The 15,891-nt window shown below is 45.6% G+C and overlaps 1 protein-coding gene across 3 annotated transcripts in view; it reads right to left on the bottom strand.

The window, feature by feature from the left end:
* LOC120932444 (A disintegrin and metalloproteinase with thrombospondin motifs 2-like) overlaps positions 1–15,891 on the bottom strand; it is a 1,658,079-nt gene that overhangs the window by 693,518 nt on the left and 948,670 nt on the right. For all 3 annotated transcript variants that reach the window (XM_040344802.1, XM_040344801.1, XM_040344800.1), the window contains exon 14: positions 839–962. In XM_040344802.1, the coding sequence (XP_040200736.1) occupies positions 839–962 (124 nt within the window). The remainder of the gene's footprint in view (positions 1–838; positions 963–15,891) is intronic.

The raw sequence follows: 15,891 nt of genomic DNA, 5'->3' as shown, positions 1-15,891 counted from the left end.
ATCTGCTGTATATCATTAGCGGGCTACTAGAAAATGGCTGCCACTATAGTATTTATAACAGACATACAATAATCCAATATATCCCCCTGAGGAAGACACGCGTGAAGGAGGGGACAGGACGGCGTAGGAGTCAGCAGCTGGTCTGTTTGGAGCGAGGGAACACACAATCTCAAAATTGTTATGCTTGTCACAAGAGTTGCACTGAAGCACCTGCACCATGGGAGTACTCTGCATAGGGTCTTTTTGTTTGAATAAGTATTATTTTTTTTATAAATGGTATCAGTTATCCAGTCCTCACTTCTCTTATACATGTGGAGACTATTCCATTGGACAGCATAGAAACCTATAGTACACAGAACCCAGAGTTTGCTGGCGTGCTTAGACCAAGCTTAATTGCAAGGTCACATGCCCTGAGGTGAGTATACACACACGGGGGGGGGGGGGAGCACTTAGACTTTAGTGCCCTGACATCTCCCTTAGTTGGCAAAAATAAAAAGGACGAAAACTGGACAGCCGCACTCCAAAATTTCTTAATGCTCGTGGTGTACTTACCTTTGTACCTGATGAATAAATTACTCTGAAGATATAAGATATAAATTATACTATTTGCATTTGTTAAATGGCAGATGCTAATATTCTTACTACATTTCAAAAGTTTTCATGAGAGAAAAGCTACAAAATGAGACAATACTATTTGTGTGTAAATATAAAAGCAGAAACAAACAATAAGAAAGTATTTTCTCAAATTAAATCACCCTTCATATAGTTCCAATGTCTGTCTTTTTTTGTATGACAGGTGTGCATTTCAAATATTATAACTACAAATTACTTTGTCTACCTCGTTTCCTTGGCGTTCTTGCGAAAGTTCCTTTTACAATTTTGCAGTGCGAGTTGTCACCACCACACACTCCACATTTGTCTTCTTTTTTAGTTGAGCCAATAACTTTGTCACAACCAACTTTCTGAAACCAAAGCAGAAAAGTGTAATTTTGTAATCTACACAGTACATTTGAAGTTTTACATAATTTCATTAGACTATATGTAGCCCAGGGGTTGCTACTAAAGTTATTGGGCCAGATTCAGAGAACACTTACGCTGGCATATCTACAGATACGCAGCGTAAGTGTCCAGATGCGCCTTTGTATCTATGGGCCGGATTCCTGACACTAGATACGCCTGAAATATGGCTTCAGCCGACCGACGTAAGTTGCCGTACGCCGTCGTATCTTGGGTGCATATTTACGCTGGCCGCAAGGGGCGCTTCCTTAGATTTACGTGTCGAATATGCAAATGACCTAGATATGCCGATTCACAAACGTACTTGCGCCCGCTACGCCGTTTACGTAAGGCTTACGTCCGGCGTAAAGTTACCCCTGCTATATGAGGCGCAAGTAATGCAAAGTATGGACGTCGGAACAAGCGTATATTTTTACGTCGTTTACACAAGTCGTACGTGAATGGGGCTGGGCGTAGGTTACGTTCACGTCGTTGCCATTGAGCTGTCGTATCTTAGGGCGTGATTCTGAGCATGCGCGCGCATGGGGTCACGATTCATTTCAATACAACACGCCCACTACCAGCCTACTTTGAATTAGGCGGGCATACGCCGGCCCATTTACGCTACACCGCCATAACTTAGGGAGCAAGTGCTTTGTGAATACTGTACTTGCCTCTCTATGTTACGTCGGCGTAGCGCATATGAGATGCGATACGCCCGCACAGAGATACGCCGATCTCTGTGAATCTGGCCCATACGCAGCGTAAGTGCGTTGAGTAGTTTATCGAGTAGTTTATCGTTTTACATTGAGTAGTTTATCGTTTCTTAAGTAAGGGTTTGGCTCCCTCTAGTGACTGCTGAACTCTGTCAGGATTTTTCCTTCTGTTTAAGAAGCAAACAGCCATGCATTGTGGGATATATGTAGTTTGGATGAGGAAGTGACTCATGTTGTTTGAATCAGTTTGGGACTACAGGATCCACAATGCCAAGTCAAAGAACAGCCTGCTGGGAAGAGAGATAAAAGGACAGGGGGGGGGCGTGTTCTGATGTGATCAGCGGCGGACGTGTTGGTGGGGAGCTCCGGGTATCCTGACCTTAATCCGTTGCCATATGCGCTTCTAAAAGCTACAACAGAGCCGACATCCACGCCAGTCAGTCTCCCTCAGTCTCCTGCTGTGTCCTGGGCCAGTATTTTTGGGCCATCCATTTTTGAGACGAAACGTTGGGTAAGCAACGTTCTGACGTCACCGTGCTTATCCGTACCTGGAAGACACGGGCAAGTGAATCAAGGAGCCGGCCAGGTCGACTTTTTATGCACGTTTGCATTCTACTTGTTGTAAATGCACATCTTTTTTAACTTGAATAAATGTATCTTGGATTTTACGCTATGCGAGTTCCCTGTTTTTTCCATGGCGCATCCTGTATCACCTAATGAATGAGGCTGTATCCCATTGATGCCGTTTGTGTTGGACATGTTTATTTTGATCTCCTGTAATAAGAAGAGGTCAACACCAGCTGGTAAGAGGCATCATATCCTATGGTGGAGGTGTTTCCCTATCATCACTTTCTGGGCTATCATTATATTCTTCACCACTTGGAGATTGGAGTTTACCACTTCATTGTAATCCTCCTCACTTCAGATTGAAGTTCATCGGTTTGCTTGGACTATATGTGATTCACTTAACATATGACACACTATTCCGATGTACTTCTGGTGTATCACGCATATATATTTAATTTTTGTCATATTATTGAGAATGTTATGTCATTTTATTTATTGACACACAGGTTCTTACATTCAAGTTTTATATTTACCTGTTTGGCACAGTCACACGTTTGTCATATCTATTGATACACTTTACAATTTTTTAGCGCAGCTTGTTTTTTCCTATTTCCAGTATTTTGCAAGGACTCCGCCAGTGGTTGCCTGCCCAGCACAGCTCCATCCTCCCGAGGCCGCCGCCATCTTGTGACTCCTGGGAAAGGACAGATCTCGGCCTGTCTGGAGGTGGGGACGGTCACCCACCCTCTCCTGTCTGCCCATCCGCCTGCCTACCACGGTCCGGTGGCCGGTCCGATCGCGGGGGACGCCCGTGGCGGCCGCAGCGTGACCCGGCCTAGTGAGGCCTGTAAAGCACCATGGTTTCCTGAGCCGCTATACCGCAGGGGGGGAGCCGCGGCGGCCCCTGCCAAACTTCCTGTCCTTGGTTCTTCTATGCCCGTCCACCCGCCCGGTCACTGTTAGGGCCTAGTGTGCTGCAAGAGACTGCCTAGATGTACCAGCGCTGGTATCCTGGAGTTTACAGCCCTCTACCACTTGCTTGCCTCTACTCCTCTGTGCTGGGCCTTTTTCACCATTGCACCTCTGGCCTCATCTCCCCACTGCTCTGCCAACTGTGTGCCTGCTGCTGAGTGGTTTGTGACTGGTGATTTCCTGTGATCTGACAACTGCGGCCAGCTTGGGTAGTCTCTTGCTGTCTCCTGAAAGCTCCTTTGGACACGTTTGTCTGTCCTCCATAAGTGTCCCTCTTGGCAACTTACCAAATGTCCCCCTCCAAATAGGAGAAGGGGAACTCCAGAGCCACCGGGACCAGCACATCGCTACAGGTTCCTCTGCCCTCTCCCCCGCAAACAAACCCCATCCTGGTCTGGCGTCTTCGGGCTTTGCTGTCCGACCTGAAAATGGACCCCAGCGAGGCACCAGGGGTGGGGGGGCCGTCCCCGCCATCTCATGACAGCACTGCCACAATCCTGGCTGCGATCGAGCAGAGCAAGACCTCGCTGCTGGTGCGCATTGACCACCTCGCTGAGGACTGTAATTTCATACGGAACGACCTGGACAAGATAAGGGGGAGAATGTCCGAAACTGAATCCAGAATATCGACCACTGAAGACCTTACGGCTACTCCTGCCACCTCCATTGCTGAGTTACAACGCACGGTTCGATCCATTGTCGCAAAGTCGGATGGCGCGGAAAACAGGTTGCGGCGCAACAATGTCAGAGTCCTTGGTCTGCCAGAGGGAGAGGAGGAGGATCACCCTGCTGTATTTGCGGAGGAGTTCTTCAAAATCTCCTAGGCTTCGCGGATGTGCCTCCTACATATGTGGTCGAGAGGGCCCACCGGGTGCCTACGGGCTGAGCCATCCCGGGGAATATCCTCAGGCCTTTCCTGGCCCGCTTACTCAACTACCGGGACAGAGACAGGATTCTCTCTGAAGCCCGCAAACACTCCACACTCAAGTATGGCAACACCTCCGTTTTTCTTTTCCCCGACTTTTCAGCTGAGTTGCAGAAGAAGAGGAAGACCTTCACTGATGTCCGCAGACGACTCAGGGATAGGGACATTAAATACAGCATGCTTTACCCCAGCCGCTTGCGAGTCCAACATGGCGGCACAGTCCGCTTTTTTGACAACCCAGCGGATGCTGATGAATGGCTGACCACCTTGCAATCAACGACTCTTCTCACCAATCCGCCTGATCCATGGTTCTTTCACATCCTGGTCTGCTCTATCCTACTTTGATCCTTATAAATACGGGGGTTACCCCAGACGTACCTCTACACGTGACTCACAGTTGACTCCCCCAATTTGTTTTTGTTGTTCTCCAAGAGTGGAGGACCCGGTGATCTATCTCTACCTGAAGCAATCCCGAGAACCGGAGGGACCATTCAACTACTCGGATTGTCCGGTCCTTCTCATTGTGATGGGATGCGAATTCCCTCACCCTTGCCTACTGTTATAGGTTGAACTCACGCTGGGGTTATCCCAGGGACTCTGAGCCTCCAGTAGGCAATATCTGTTATCAAGTTTAGGGTTAAAACTGCCTTGGCGATAGCTGGGGTTATGCCAGGCGGTAGGGAGTTACATGTACATTTAGTTAGTTATCACACCGGCTCAGGTTTCACACCATCTCATTTACTGAACTATGTGGTCTTTATTTTGTTTATTCCCCCTGTTCTCCTCTTTTGTCTCCGGAGTCCCTGGATGGCTGCATCACCCGGACTGCCTCTGCAACAGGGCTATGGTCGGGACATTACTGGAAATAGATCTGTTGTGCTCCAACTGTCATTGTGCTTCTCTATTATAAATGGGTGCAGATTTAAAGCTGATATCTTGGAATATTAGGGGGCTGAATGACAGGGTGAAAAGATCGTTATTGTTTAAATTTCTGCAGTCTCATAAACCTCACATTTTGCTTCTCCAGGAAACTCACCTGACGGGCAGTAAAATTTTAGCACTCAAGAGGGCATGGGTTAAGCAAGGGTTTCATGCCACTTATTCCTCCTACGCAAGGGGCGTGACTATACTGCTGAACAAGTCACTCCCTTGCTCGGTAGAACAAGTCTTTATTGATCCAGGGGGGAGGTACCTCATCCTAATTCTTGAAATGTATGCGCAACGCTGGGCAATAGTCAATGTGTATATTCCTCCTCCGTTTGACTCATCCATCCTGTACTCCATCCTTACGAAACTAGCCCCCCTCCAGGTCCAAAATATTATAGTTGGAGGGGACTTTAACGCTATCCTAGATCATAGCTTGGACACTACTAATCTCCTTAGACCCGCCCCCCTTGATTTGGCCCTTTGGGCGGACACTTTCGGTCTCCAGGAGATCTGGCAGTGGAAGTATCCGGAGGATAGGACGTACTCATGTATCTCAGCATCGCATAGGTCTGGGTCTCGCATAGACTTATTATTCGGGTCGGCCTCTGCTTTGTCTCATGTCTAGACGGTCTCCTAACTCCCGGCCGGTCTCTTAGACCACTTGCCACTGGAGCTTGGCTTGTCTCTGGGTACCTCCCGCGAGCTGGGGTGCTCAAGGCTGGCATCCCATTGGATTGGCAATCCTCAAATTCAGGGGTTGGTGGGGCCCAAACTCACAAAATACTGGAGTATAAATGAGGGGTTTGCTTCCCTTGATATGGTCTGGGAGGCGGGAAAGGCTCATGCCCAAGGCGAATATGTCTCCTCTATCAAAGCGGTGAGAGCCGGCTTTGCGTCACAGACCGCTCAACTGGAACAGAGTGAGGGGGAGGCACTGGAACTTTTTACGGGGCATCCAACACCTGAGAACCATACTACCCTAACCCAAGCGAGAAGGGATTTGAAGCTCCATTACACTTCGCTGGTGCACTCTGATGCACGGAAGTTTGTTGCCAAGCTTTTCAAATCGGGGGAAAAAAATGGCAAACTGCTGGCCAACCTGGTGGTAGAACCCACGCTTTAAACAATAATCCCTAGAATTCAGACCTCCACTGGTGGCCAGGTTACAGACCCCGAAGGTATATTGAGTGAATTTCATCTCTTTTATGGCAACCTGTACGATGACCCCTTTTCTGGCTCGGCTGATGCCGGGTTGGAGGAACTAGGGGGAATTGCTTTGCCTCTCCTTTCTGAGGAGGACAGGGTCATACTAGATAAGCCCTCATCACGTCAGGAAATAGAGGATGCAATCTACTCCTTGCCCAACAATAAATCCCTGGGTCCTGATGGTTTACCTGGGGAATGGTACAAAACACATGCTACTTTACTGGTCCCCAAACTAACTCAATTGTTCGCAGATTGCCTGGAATCCGATCAGGCACATATAGTACTGCTGCCTAAACCAGGGAAGGACCCCAATAGCTGTTCGTCCTATAGACCCATTTCATTGCTGAATTACGATCTTAAGATACTTACTAAAGTCTTGGCCAACAGACTCATGAAGGTATTACCATCTCTTGTCAATATTGTCAATATAGATCAGACCGGCTTCATGCCCGGAAAATCCACAGACATAAACCTTAGACAGGTCTTCACCCATCTACAGCTTCCACCTGAGGAGACTGCTTCCTGGGTCTTGGTGTCCCTCGATATCGAAAAGGCTTTCGATACAGTTAGATGGTCCTATATGATGCAGGTTCTGGAAGGCTTTGGCCCTGCCTTCCGGAAATGGATCGGCTTATTATACAGGGCCCCTACGGCCCGTATCAAATTAAATGGCAGGCTCTCGCCCTCCTTCCCGATTAGGAGGGGGACGAGACAGGGGTGCCCTTTATCCCCTGCACTGTTTGCTCTGGTGATGGAGCCCCTAGCTGAGGCCTTGCAGAGGTCGGGGGAGGTGTCTGGGATACAGGTAGGCTCGGTGGTCTAGAAACTGGCATTGTATGCGGATGATTTAATCCTCTTCCTCAGAGACCCTGGTCCCTCACTCGCCGGGGCGCTTCAGCTTCTGGACCATTTTGCGACTCTCTCTGGCCTCTGAACCAACTGGAGCAAATTGCTCATTCTACCCATTGACCCTGGGGCACAAAGGCTGAGGGATCCTGCTTCACCTCTGCAATGGGCCGACACCATAAGATACCTAGGGATCAACATCTCTTCCAATACCCAGGATTTTTTCAAACTTAACTTATCCCCGGTGCTGCAGTGATGTTAATCAAAATTGAAGGCCTGGTCGAATCTCCCATTGTCTCTTATAGGGAGAATTAATTTAATAAAAATGAAACTACTCCCGGTCTTAATATATCTTGCGACACTCCCCGGTCTGGATTCCCAAGTCCCTTTTCCAGCAGCTAGACTCCTCAGTGGCTTCCTTCTTGTGGCAATCACGCCTGGCTAGATTCAGTAAAAAGATGTTGCGTAGGCCATGGACACAGGGGGGACTTGCCTGCCCAGACTTTCACACCTACTACTAGCGGCAATGCTCACCTATGTACATAACTGGCTGGTATCGGACGATAATAATGCGTCAGTTGTCTTGGAGGCGGCACACTCGGGATCCTTTGAGGCCATTCGCAACGCCCTCTATAGGGGGTCAGGGGGTTATCCTGTACCTTTAACACTGGCTATGAAACGGTTATTAAGGCATGGTACACAGTAGTGATCAAACCTAATATGGTAGGGGCCAGATGCTCCCCTAACACACCACTCTGGTGCAACCCAAGGTTGAGGGAGTTCCACTCTCTGCAGGACCACGGTTTGTGGGCCAGTAGGGTCATCAAGTATTTGAGGGATATCTGTGATGAGTTGGGGTTATTTACATTTGACAGGCTAAAACACAAATTTCAGCTTCCGAACTCTTTCTTTTTCAGGTTCCTGCAGCTCCGCCATGCCTTTGAGTTGCAATTCAAGCTGGTTCGGCTTCGGCAGGAACTTGATGACCTGAAGATTCTCCTAGGTGATGCCGATCTCTCCAAGCCATTATCCCAAATTTATCGAGCACTTCTGCCCTCCATTCAGGTTGGTCTGGATGGTCTGCGCGGTTTGTGCCGGACGGAGGTGCAGGAGCTGGACAGTGAAGACTGGGAGGATATGTGAGACTATCTGTTCCAGCAGCTGGTTGCTACTAGGGACAAATGGATCCAATTCAAAATCCTTCACAGAATCTACTACATGCCCCAACGCCTTCATCGCATATACCCGGCCCTATCGGCCGGCTGCTGGAGATGCTCTGGTACTCCTGCAGACTTTACACATGTATTCTGGGATTGCCCACAGATTCAGGACTATTGGCAGGAGGTAACTCAATTTATTCATAGGCTAACCACCATCCCTATTCCCCTGATAATTAGTGTCTGCCTTCTCGGCCTGGTGGAGCAACTGGCATTTGCCAAAGCCATTCGCACCCTAATAGGTATCCTTCTATTTTACGCAAGAAAAGCCATAGTATTAAAGTGGAAGTCAACCACCACCCCCCCCCCCCCCTACTCTGAGCTCATGGAAACAGCTAGTTAACACAATGATACCCCTCTACAAAGCGACATATTTGTCTAGGGAATGCCCCCAAAAATATGAAGAAGTCTGGCATCTGTGGACAGACTCGGAGTCCACGATAGACGACCAACCCCTTGGGAAATAACTCAGATAGATTTCTGAATAGGTGATCGAAGGTGATGTATATATAATGATTGTACCTACTCCTAAATGCTCCAGTAGCGTTCAAGTCAAACAGGGAGTGGGCTGAGATCCTACAGGGAATAATGACTACTTTTGTAATCCTGGCTTGTGTAACCTGAGAGGTGTTTAGGTAGTGTTTAGCTTGACGTATCTAGCGTTAGGGTGTGATGTTAACTGTTTTTTTTTTTTTTTGTGCATGTGGTTATGTGCCATGTTTGGCCGGGGTATGGCCCTGTTTTGTACTTCAATAACATGAAAAAGGCTTTAATAAAACAAAGTAAAAAAAAAAAAAAGAGAGATAAAAAGGACAGACGTGGCCTGCTTTCGGCCTCTCTGGACACCATTCAGCTGCCAGCAGGAGGTCTGTTTGTGTGAAAGGAGTGAAAGACTGCGGCCTACAGCAGATATACAGATCGCGTGCCCCAGAGGGACCTTTGTGGATGGCCCTGCTAACTGAGAAGGTGGATCGGCCTGCGCTTCAGAGCATTTGACGCCATCTGCCTTCCTGCCCATCAGGAGTAGCAGCGTGGCGCCAATTTCACAGACAGAAACACCAGAAGGAGAGTCTACCAGCCCTGTGGGATCCACAGTGGTGAGAGGGCACCTGCCCATCCAAGTAGCAAATGCAGTATTGCTGAGTGAGTTTCTTCCCTACAGACTGCTGGTGAGACTTGTAGTTCCACGGCTGTTGATCTGCTGCACCTGAGCATCTTACAACCAGACTTTGGGGCCTTGCTTTTCTCCCCTGTGCTGTAAGGTCAGTACTGTATTACTCACAAGGAATTTACAAGTGGGAACAGTTCTTCAGCTGAGCAATCAATAGCATCCTATTCTACAGTTATTGCCCCTTTGTTTCTTTTGGATTACAAGTCAACACTGCAGTATAATATAAGGCTAGCTGAAGGCATCGAAAATTAAAGTGGAGTTCCACCCAAAAGTGGAACTTCCGCTTAATCCACTCCTTGCCCCCTTACATGCCACATTTGACATGTAATTTTTTTGGGGGGGAGTGGGGGCTTCAGGAGGAGTGGGACTTCCTGTCCCACTTCCTCCTTCCCCCGAGGGGCTGCTAAGGCGATACATCAGATCGCCTTTTGGCAGCCCCTCCCTGTAGGCGATCGCCTGGGACACGTGACAAGTCCCAGGCGATCGCCTGTCCAATCGGATGGCACAGCGCCGCTCGCCCATGCGCAGTGGGTGTCCGGCCGTGAAGCCGAAAGCTGTCACAGCCGGGTGCCCACACTTAGAATGAAGACGCCGGCTGGAGAGGGGGGAGATGAGCGGGCCCTGGCCGGCGCGTCGCTGGAACGTAGAGCAGGTGAGTGTATGTTTATTAAAAGCCAGCAGCTACACTTTTTGTAGCTGCTGGCTTTTAATAAACATTAAAAATGACTGGAACACCCATTTAAAGAACATTTACCACTTTATTCTTCTACAAAGCTTTAATGTTCCACATTGGAGATCTGCTCTGAACTGCAACCTAGGGGGAGCGATTTACTGAGATATAGTTAGAACTTGCATTATATTACTGTATTCACTGATTGTGCATTCTCTTTGTGTATTGGTCTGTGCTGAGGCCTCAGTTGGAAGGTATTTAATACATGTGTTAACAGTATTGAAGACCCATCTCAATATGCACCTGTTCATATATACCCCCATCAGGTTGTTACTAGGTACACGTGTATGATATAATTGCACTGAACAATACTTCTGTCAATCATAACCGGTGTTCATTCATTGTTTAATTATACCATTTCCTTGTGTTATTCTATACTATAGTAAACATTCTTGAGTGGTTCACTGATTTTTTCTGAGTTTCTCATTATTAACGTGGTATTTCAGAATGGAACCCAAGGTGTCAGAGGTAAGGGAGGGTCTGTAGAGTTGGGGTGGCCAGTGGGGTATAGAGTCAATCAGCAGCCCCGCTACATATAGATAGGTAAATATGTAAAAATTAAATTTTTCACTAACCAACAATAATTGTTTCTTTGAGTACAGGACACTGGCTCTTTAGGCATAGGTTTATAGGATGCTATCTTCAGATGATTAGACACGGCCAGAAATGAGAAAGCAAGCAATAGCAAGGTCATAAGAACCGACAGAAAGGACCTGTATCAAGTACTGTACTCCATGAAACATATTTTACTGGTCAAACATCCTATTCATTAGTCATGCATAGGGATGAGCCGAACACCCCCTGATTCGGTTTGCAGCAGAACATGCGAACAGGCAAAAAATTTGTTCGAATACGCAAACACTGTTAAAGTCTATGGGACACCAACGTGAAAAATCAAAAGTGCTAATTTTAAAGTATAATATGCAAGCTATTGTCATAAAAAATTATTGGGGACCTACCCCAGGGGACATCAATGCAAAAAAAGTTTTAAAAACTTCTGTTAATTCGGCAGCAGTGATTTTAATAATGCTTAAAGTGAAACAATAAAAGTGAAATATTCCTTTAAATTTCGTACCTGGGGGGTGTGTATAGTATGCCTGTAAAGTGGCACATGTTTCCCGTGTTTAGAACAGTCCCTGCACAAAATGACATTTCTAAAGGAAAAAAAAAAGTAATTTAAAACTACTTGCAGCTATAAATGAATCGTCAGGTCCCGGTAATACAGATAAAAGTAATTGAAAAAAATGGCATGGGTTCCCCCCCCCCCAGTCCATTACCAGGCCCTTTGGGTCCAATATGAATATTAGGGGGAACCCCGAACCAAAAATAAAAATAAAAATAAAAAATAAAAAACTGTGTGGGGGTCCCCCCAAATTCCATAACAGGCCTTTCAGGTCTGGTATGGATTTTAAAGGGAACCCTCTGACAAAATTAAATGGCGTGGGGGGACCCTTATCCGAGCACACAACCTGGCAGGCCTCAGGAAAAGAGAGGGGACGAGAGAGCGCCCCCCTCCTGAACCGTACCAGGCCACATGCCCTCAACATGGGGAGGATGTCCCCAAGTTGATGGGGACAAGGGCCTCATCCCCACAATCCTTGCCCCCCTATTTGAATTGTAGACCAAGCTATGCAGTGGAATAACGTCCTTACAGGATGTCTCCAATTTACAAGCCGACCTCAATGCTCTGTCTGATTGTGCGACTGAGTGGCAGATGAGGTTTAATGTAGATAAATGTAAAGTTATGCACTTGGGGGCTAAGAATATGCATGCATCATACATACTAGGGGGAGTACAACTGGGGGGATCTGTAGTGGAGAAGGATCTGGGGGTTTTAGTTGATCATAAGCTCAATAATGGCATGCAATGCCAAGCTGCGGTTTCCAAAGCGAGCAAAGTCCTTTCTTGTATTAAGAGAGGTATGGACTCCAGAGACAGAGATATAATTTTGCCCCTGTACAAATCATTAGTAAGACCTCATCTGGAATATGCAGTTCAGTTTTGGGCCCCAGTTCTCAAAAAGGATATAGGAGAACTGGAGAAAGTGCAGAGAAGAGCAACCAAACTGATAAGAGGAATGGAGGAGCTCAGCTATGAGGAAAGATTAGAGGAACTGAATTTATTCACTCTTGAGAAGAGGAGAATAAGGGGGGATATGATCAACATGTACAAATATATAAGAGGTCCATACAGTGAACTTGGTGTTGAGTTATTCACTTTACAGTCATCACTGAGGACAAGGGGGCACTCTTTACGTCTAGAGGAAAAGAGATTTCACCTCCAAATACGGAAAGGTTTTTTCACAGTAAGAGCTGTGAAAATGTGGAACAGACTCCCTCCAGAGGTGGTTCTGGCCAGCTCAGTAGATTGCTTTAAGAAAGGTCTGGATTCTTTCCTAAATGTACAGAATATAACTGAGTACTAAGATTTGTAGGTATAGTTGATCCAGGGTAAATCCGATTGCCTCTCGGGGGATCAGGAAGGAATTTTTTCCCCTGCTGTAGCAAATTGGATCATGCTCCGCTGTTTTTTTTTGCCTTCCTCTGGATCAACTGTGGGTATGGAGTTGGGTGTATAGGATTTTACTGTGTTTTTTATTTTGTTTTTTTTTTGTTTTTTGTGGTTGAACTGGATGGACTTGTGTCTTTTTTCAACCTGACTAACTATGTAACTATGTAACTATGTAACTATATGTAGAAAGAGACCGTGAAGTCTAAGACTAAGAAAGAGTGGACTTTGTAGGCACCAGATTTAAAAAAGATATAAATTATTTTAATCAGTACAAAAGCACAAAAACGCTAAACAATTGCTCAAAAGATAATGAAAGAAAAAGAAAACAAAAAATACAATAAGATGCACAGAAAACTCAATTCCTATCCCTTTCTGAAGACACCGCTGATAGCCACAGGGCCGGATGTATGAAATACACAATAAGCGCTGGGTGGCGTTGTAACTTCGAGAGGTGGTACAGGATGAGTTTTGATAAAAATGGGGTTCAGCTCGACATGTTTTGCGACGTCGTCGCTTCTTCAGGAGCTTCTGGGTGTTTAAAAGACAATATAATGTTGCCATTAGAGATATGTGTGTATACAGATACAAAACAAAATTGTTGTACATGAGGCATATTGTAAATATACATAGAGGCCTCTGAGCACTTAGAAAAGCATGTAACTGTGACCATAATACTCACCGATAACCGGTGTTTAATAAGTTTGGAGAATGCTCAGCAGCGTCCAAGATATGGATATACGATCAGACCATTTACCTTGTAAAGATGGAATCAGATACCAAGGGACGTGCCCACATTTACCATACGCCACCGGGCAAGTTAGAACCAGTTGGGGTATCTGGAAGTGAGTAGTAAGCAAAAGAAATGGGTCCAAAAATGAATGGGACCATATGGTATAGAATGAGAAAAACAGGGGAAAAGGGAAAGCAAATGTGAAAAATTGTACATATGTATATATATATATATATATATATATATATATATATATATATATATATATATATATATATAATTGGCTAGTATAGCATACCTTAAAAAAGGTATAATGGCCTAGGCATTGAAAGGACAATTCAGGGGCCAGAGAAAAGGGCGCGCCCTTATAGAGGCATTGTTGGGACAAACAGAAGGCAAAATGTCCGTATAAATCCCTCCTGACTGTAAAAAAACCAAAGAATAAAAGATGGAAAATATATGCAAAATTACTGGTGTTCTGCATAGGCATAAATCTCTGTGTGTTACCTGTTTTTTCCCTCCTTTTTGTTCAATATTTGGTCTAACTAGGTTTGAAAAAGTATGGACTTTGTAGGTACAGCATGGTCAGGACTAATGACCGAGTTCCAAACTTCATACAATGGAACCAATAAGGATGTTGATGATCTAAGGCTATTTTTTGGTAAACTAAAATATCTACTAAAAAAGAAATCAAACCTCTATTGGCATATGGAGTTCTTTAAGGAATACATTAAGGAAAATATCAGCCCTATGGGTTTAAGGGTACAAATGTTTCCAACCATCAAAAATGCTTCACAAGACCTAAAAAACTCCTGGGAGGGGGTCTTGAATAAATGCAGTAAGGAATGTATGCAATTGTTATTGATTCAATACCAATCGGATACCAATTTATTAGATCGCGATCTAGCACTCCTCATTACCCAATATGAGCATGTCAAGACTCATCCTCTTTATGCTGATAAACACCAAGAACTAAAGGTTTTTCTTGATAAACTCAATAAGTATAATTTCAAAAAAACAATCAAAAATGGCTAAAGACCGCATGGCCTTCGTTGAGGGCTATGCCTATAGATGGGATTTTCCAGCCAAAGGTCGAGGTAGAGGCTTCCGCAAATACCCACCACCTGGCTTTGGAAACTCAGGGCTATCTGAAGATCTCGAATCTGACTCATCCTTATCCTCTTCTTCCTTTTCGCAGATACAACAAAGACCGACGGCAGCACGAGCGAACTCTCGGACACGTAAGAGGGAATACCAAGGTGGTGGGCATCCAACTACACCCAGTACCAAAAAGAAACCCACTAGTGTGGCGGGTTTCAATCCCATGCAGGGTCACTCACAAGGTGTTCCCAATAGGGGTGAAGGGCCATCACACAATTTAGGATTATCCCATTTTTCGTACACGGGACCCTTAGCAGCCAAAGCGGTTAAACAACTCCATCCGCCAAGTACATCCCAAACTCCCAGACCTAATGCAAGCTTGCATTCTGAAGGAGGATTGATGGAAACGGGAATACCCAGTTCGTCAGGCACCCCCTCCCACCAACTACGCTCATTATCCACACTGGGCAACGATTCACATCGAATCACCCATACACGTCCAACGCAACTAGAGATCCCTTTAGGGGAGACCCTTCTGGGGGCATCACCTATGAGGAACTGAGCGTGATTAATCTCACACCATACCCCCTATCAGATGATGAGCTAGCAGTTCTCAAACTAGGTTTGAGTTTTTGCCCAAGTAACAACATGGACAAATATGAGGTGATCAAGGACCTATATCTGTTCGCCAGGAAGCTCACCTACAAACACATCTTTGATCCAGATAAACAGCGAATAAAGGCAGAGAGAGAACTTTCTGAACAAATAAAAAAATATACAATAAAAGAATTTCGAGCCTTGAAGGATCTTATATTGCTTCTTGAGGAAAATGAAGGCACTATCACCCCTATTTCTAATGATATCAATGATAACTCCCTACCACGCAAAAAAGACATCAGTGCTTTTAAGCGCAAATCAAATCAATTCCCAGATTTACATACTAATGAACAAGTTTCAGCATTCCTAATTGCTATGGTCCATGAGGTCAAAAATATGTCCACTTCATCTACATCTTCCAATCTTAGTATAGACCACCAAAAAGCACTTAAATCCCTACAGGCTAGGCAGGACACAGTCATTAAGGCTTCAGATAAGGGGGGCAATATAGTTCTACTCACTTGTGACCAATACGAAGAGATGTGTTTCGACATTCTAAAAAACACAGATTGGTATAGACCTATTTCAAGGGACATCATTGCCCAATTTCATTTGGAATTTAAGTTATTACTTTACTCTGCCTTTTCTGAAGCCCTAATCGACCAACAAACCTATGATT

The sequence above is a fragment of the Rana temporaria genome, chromosome 3 (genome assembly GCF_905171775.1).
Source record: "Rana temporaria chromosome 3, aRanTem1.1, whole genome shotgun sequence".
Lineage (NCBI taxonomy): Eukaryota > Metazoa > Chordata > Amphibia > Anura > Ranidae > Rana > Rana temporaria.
The sequence above is the reverse complement of the archived record's forward strand: the minus strand, read 5'-3'. Positions and strand labels throughout refer to the sequence as shown.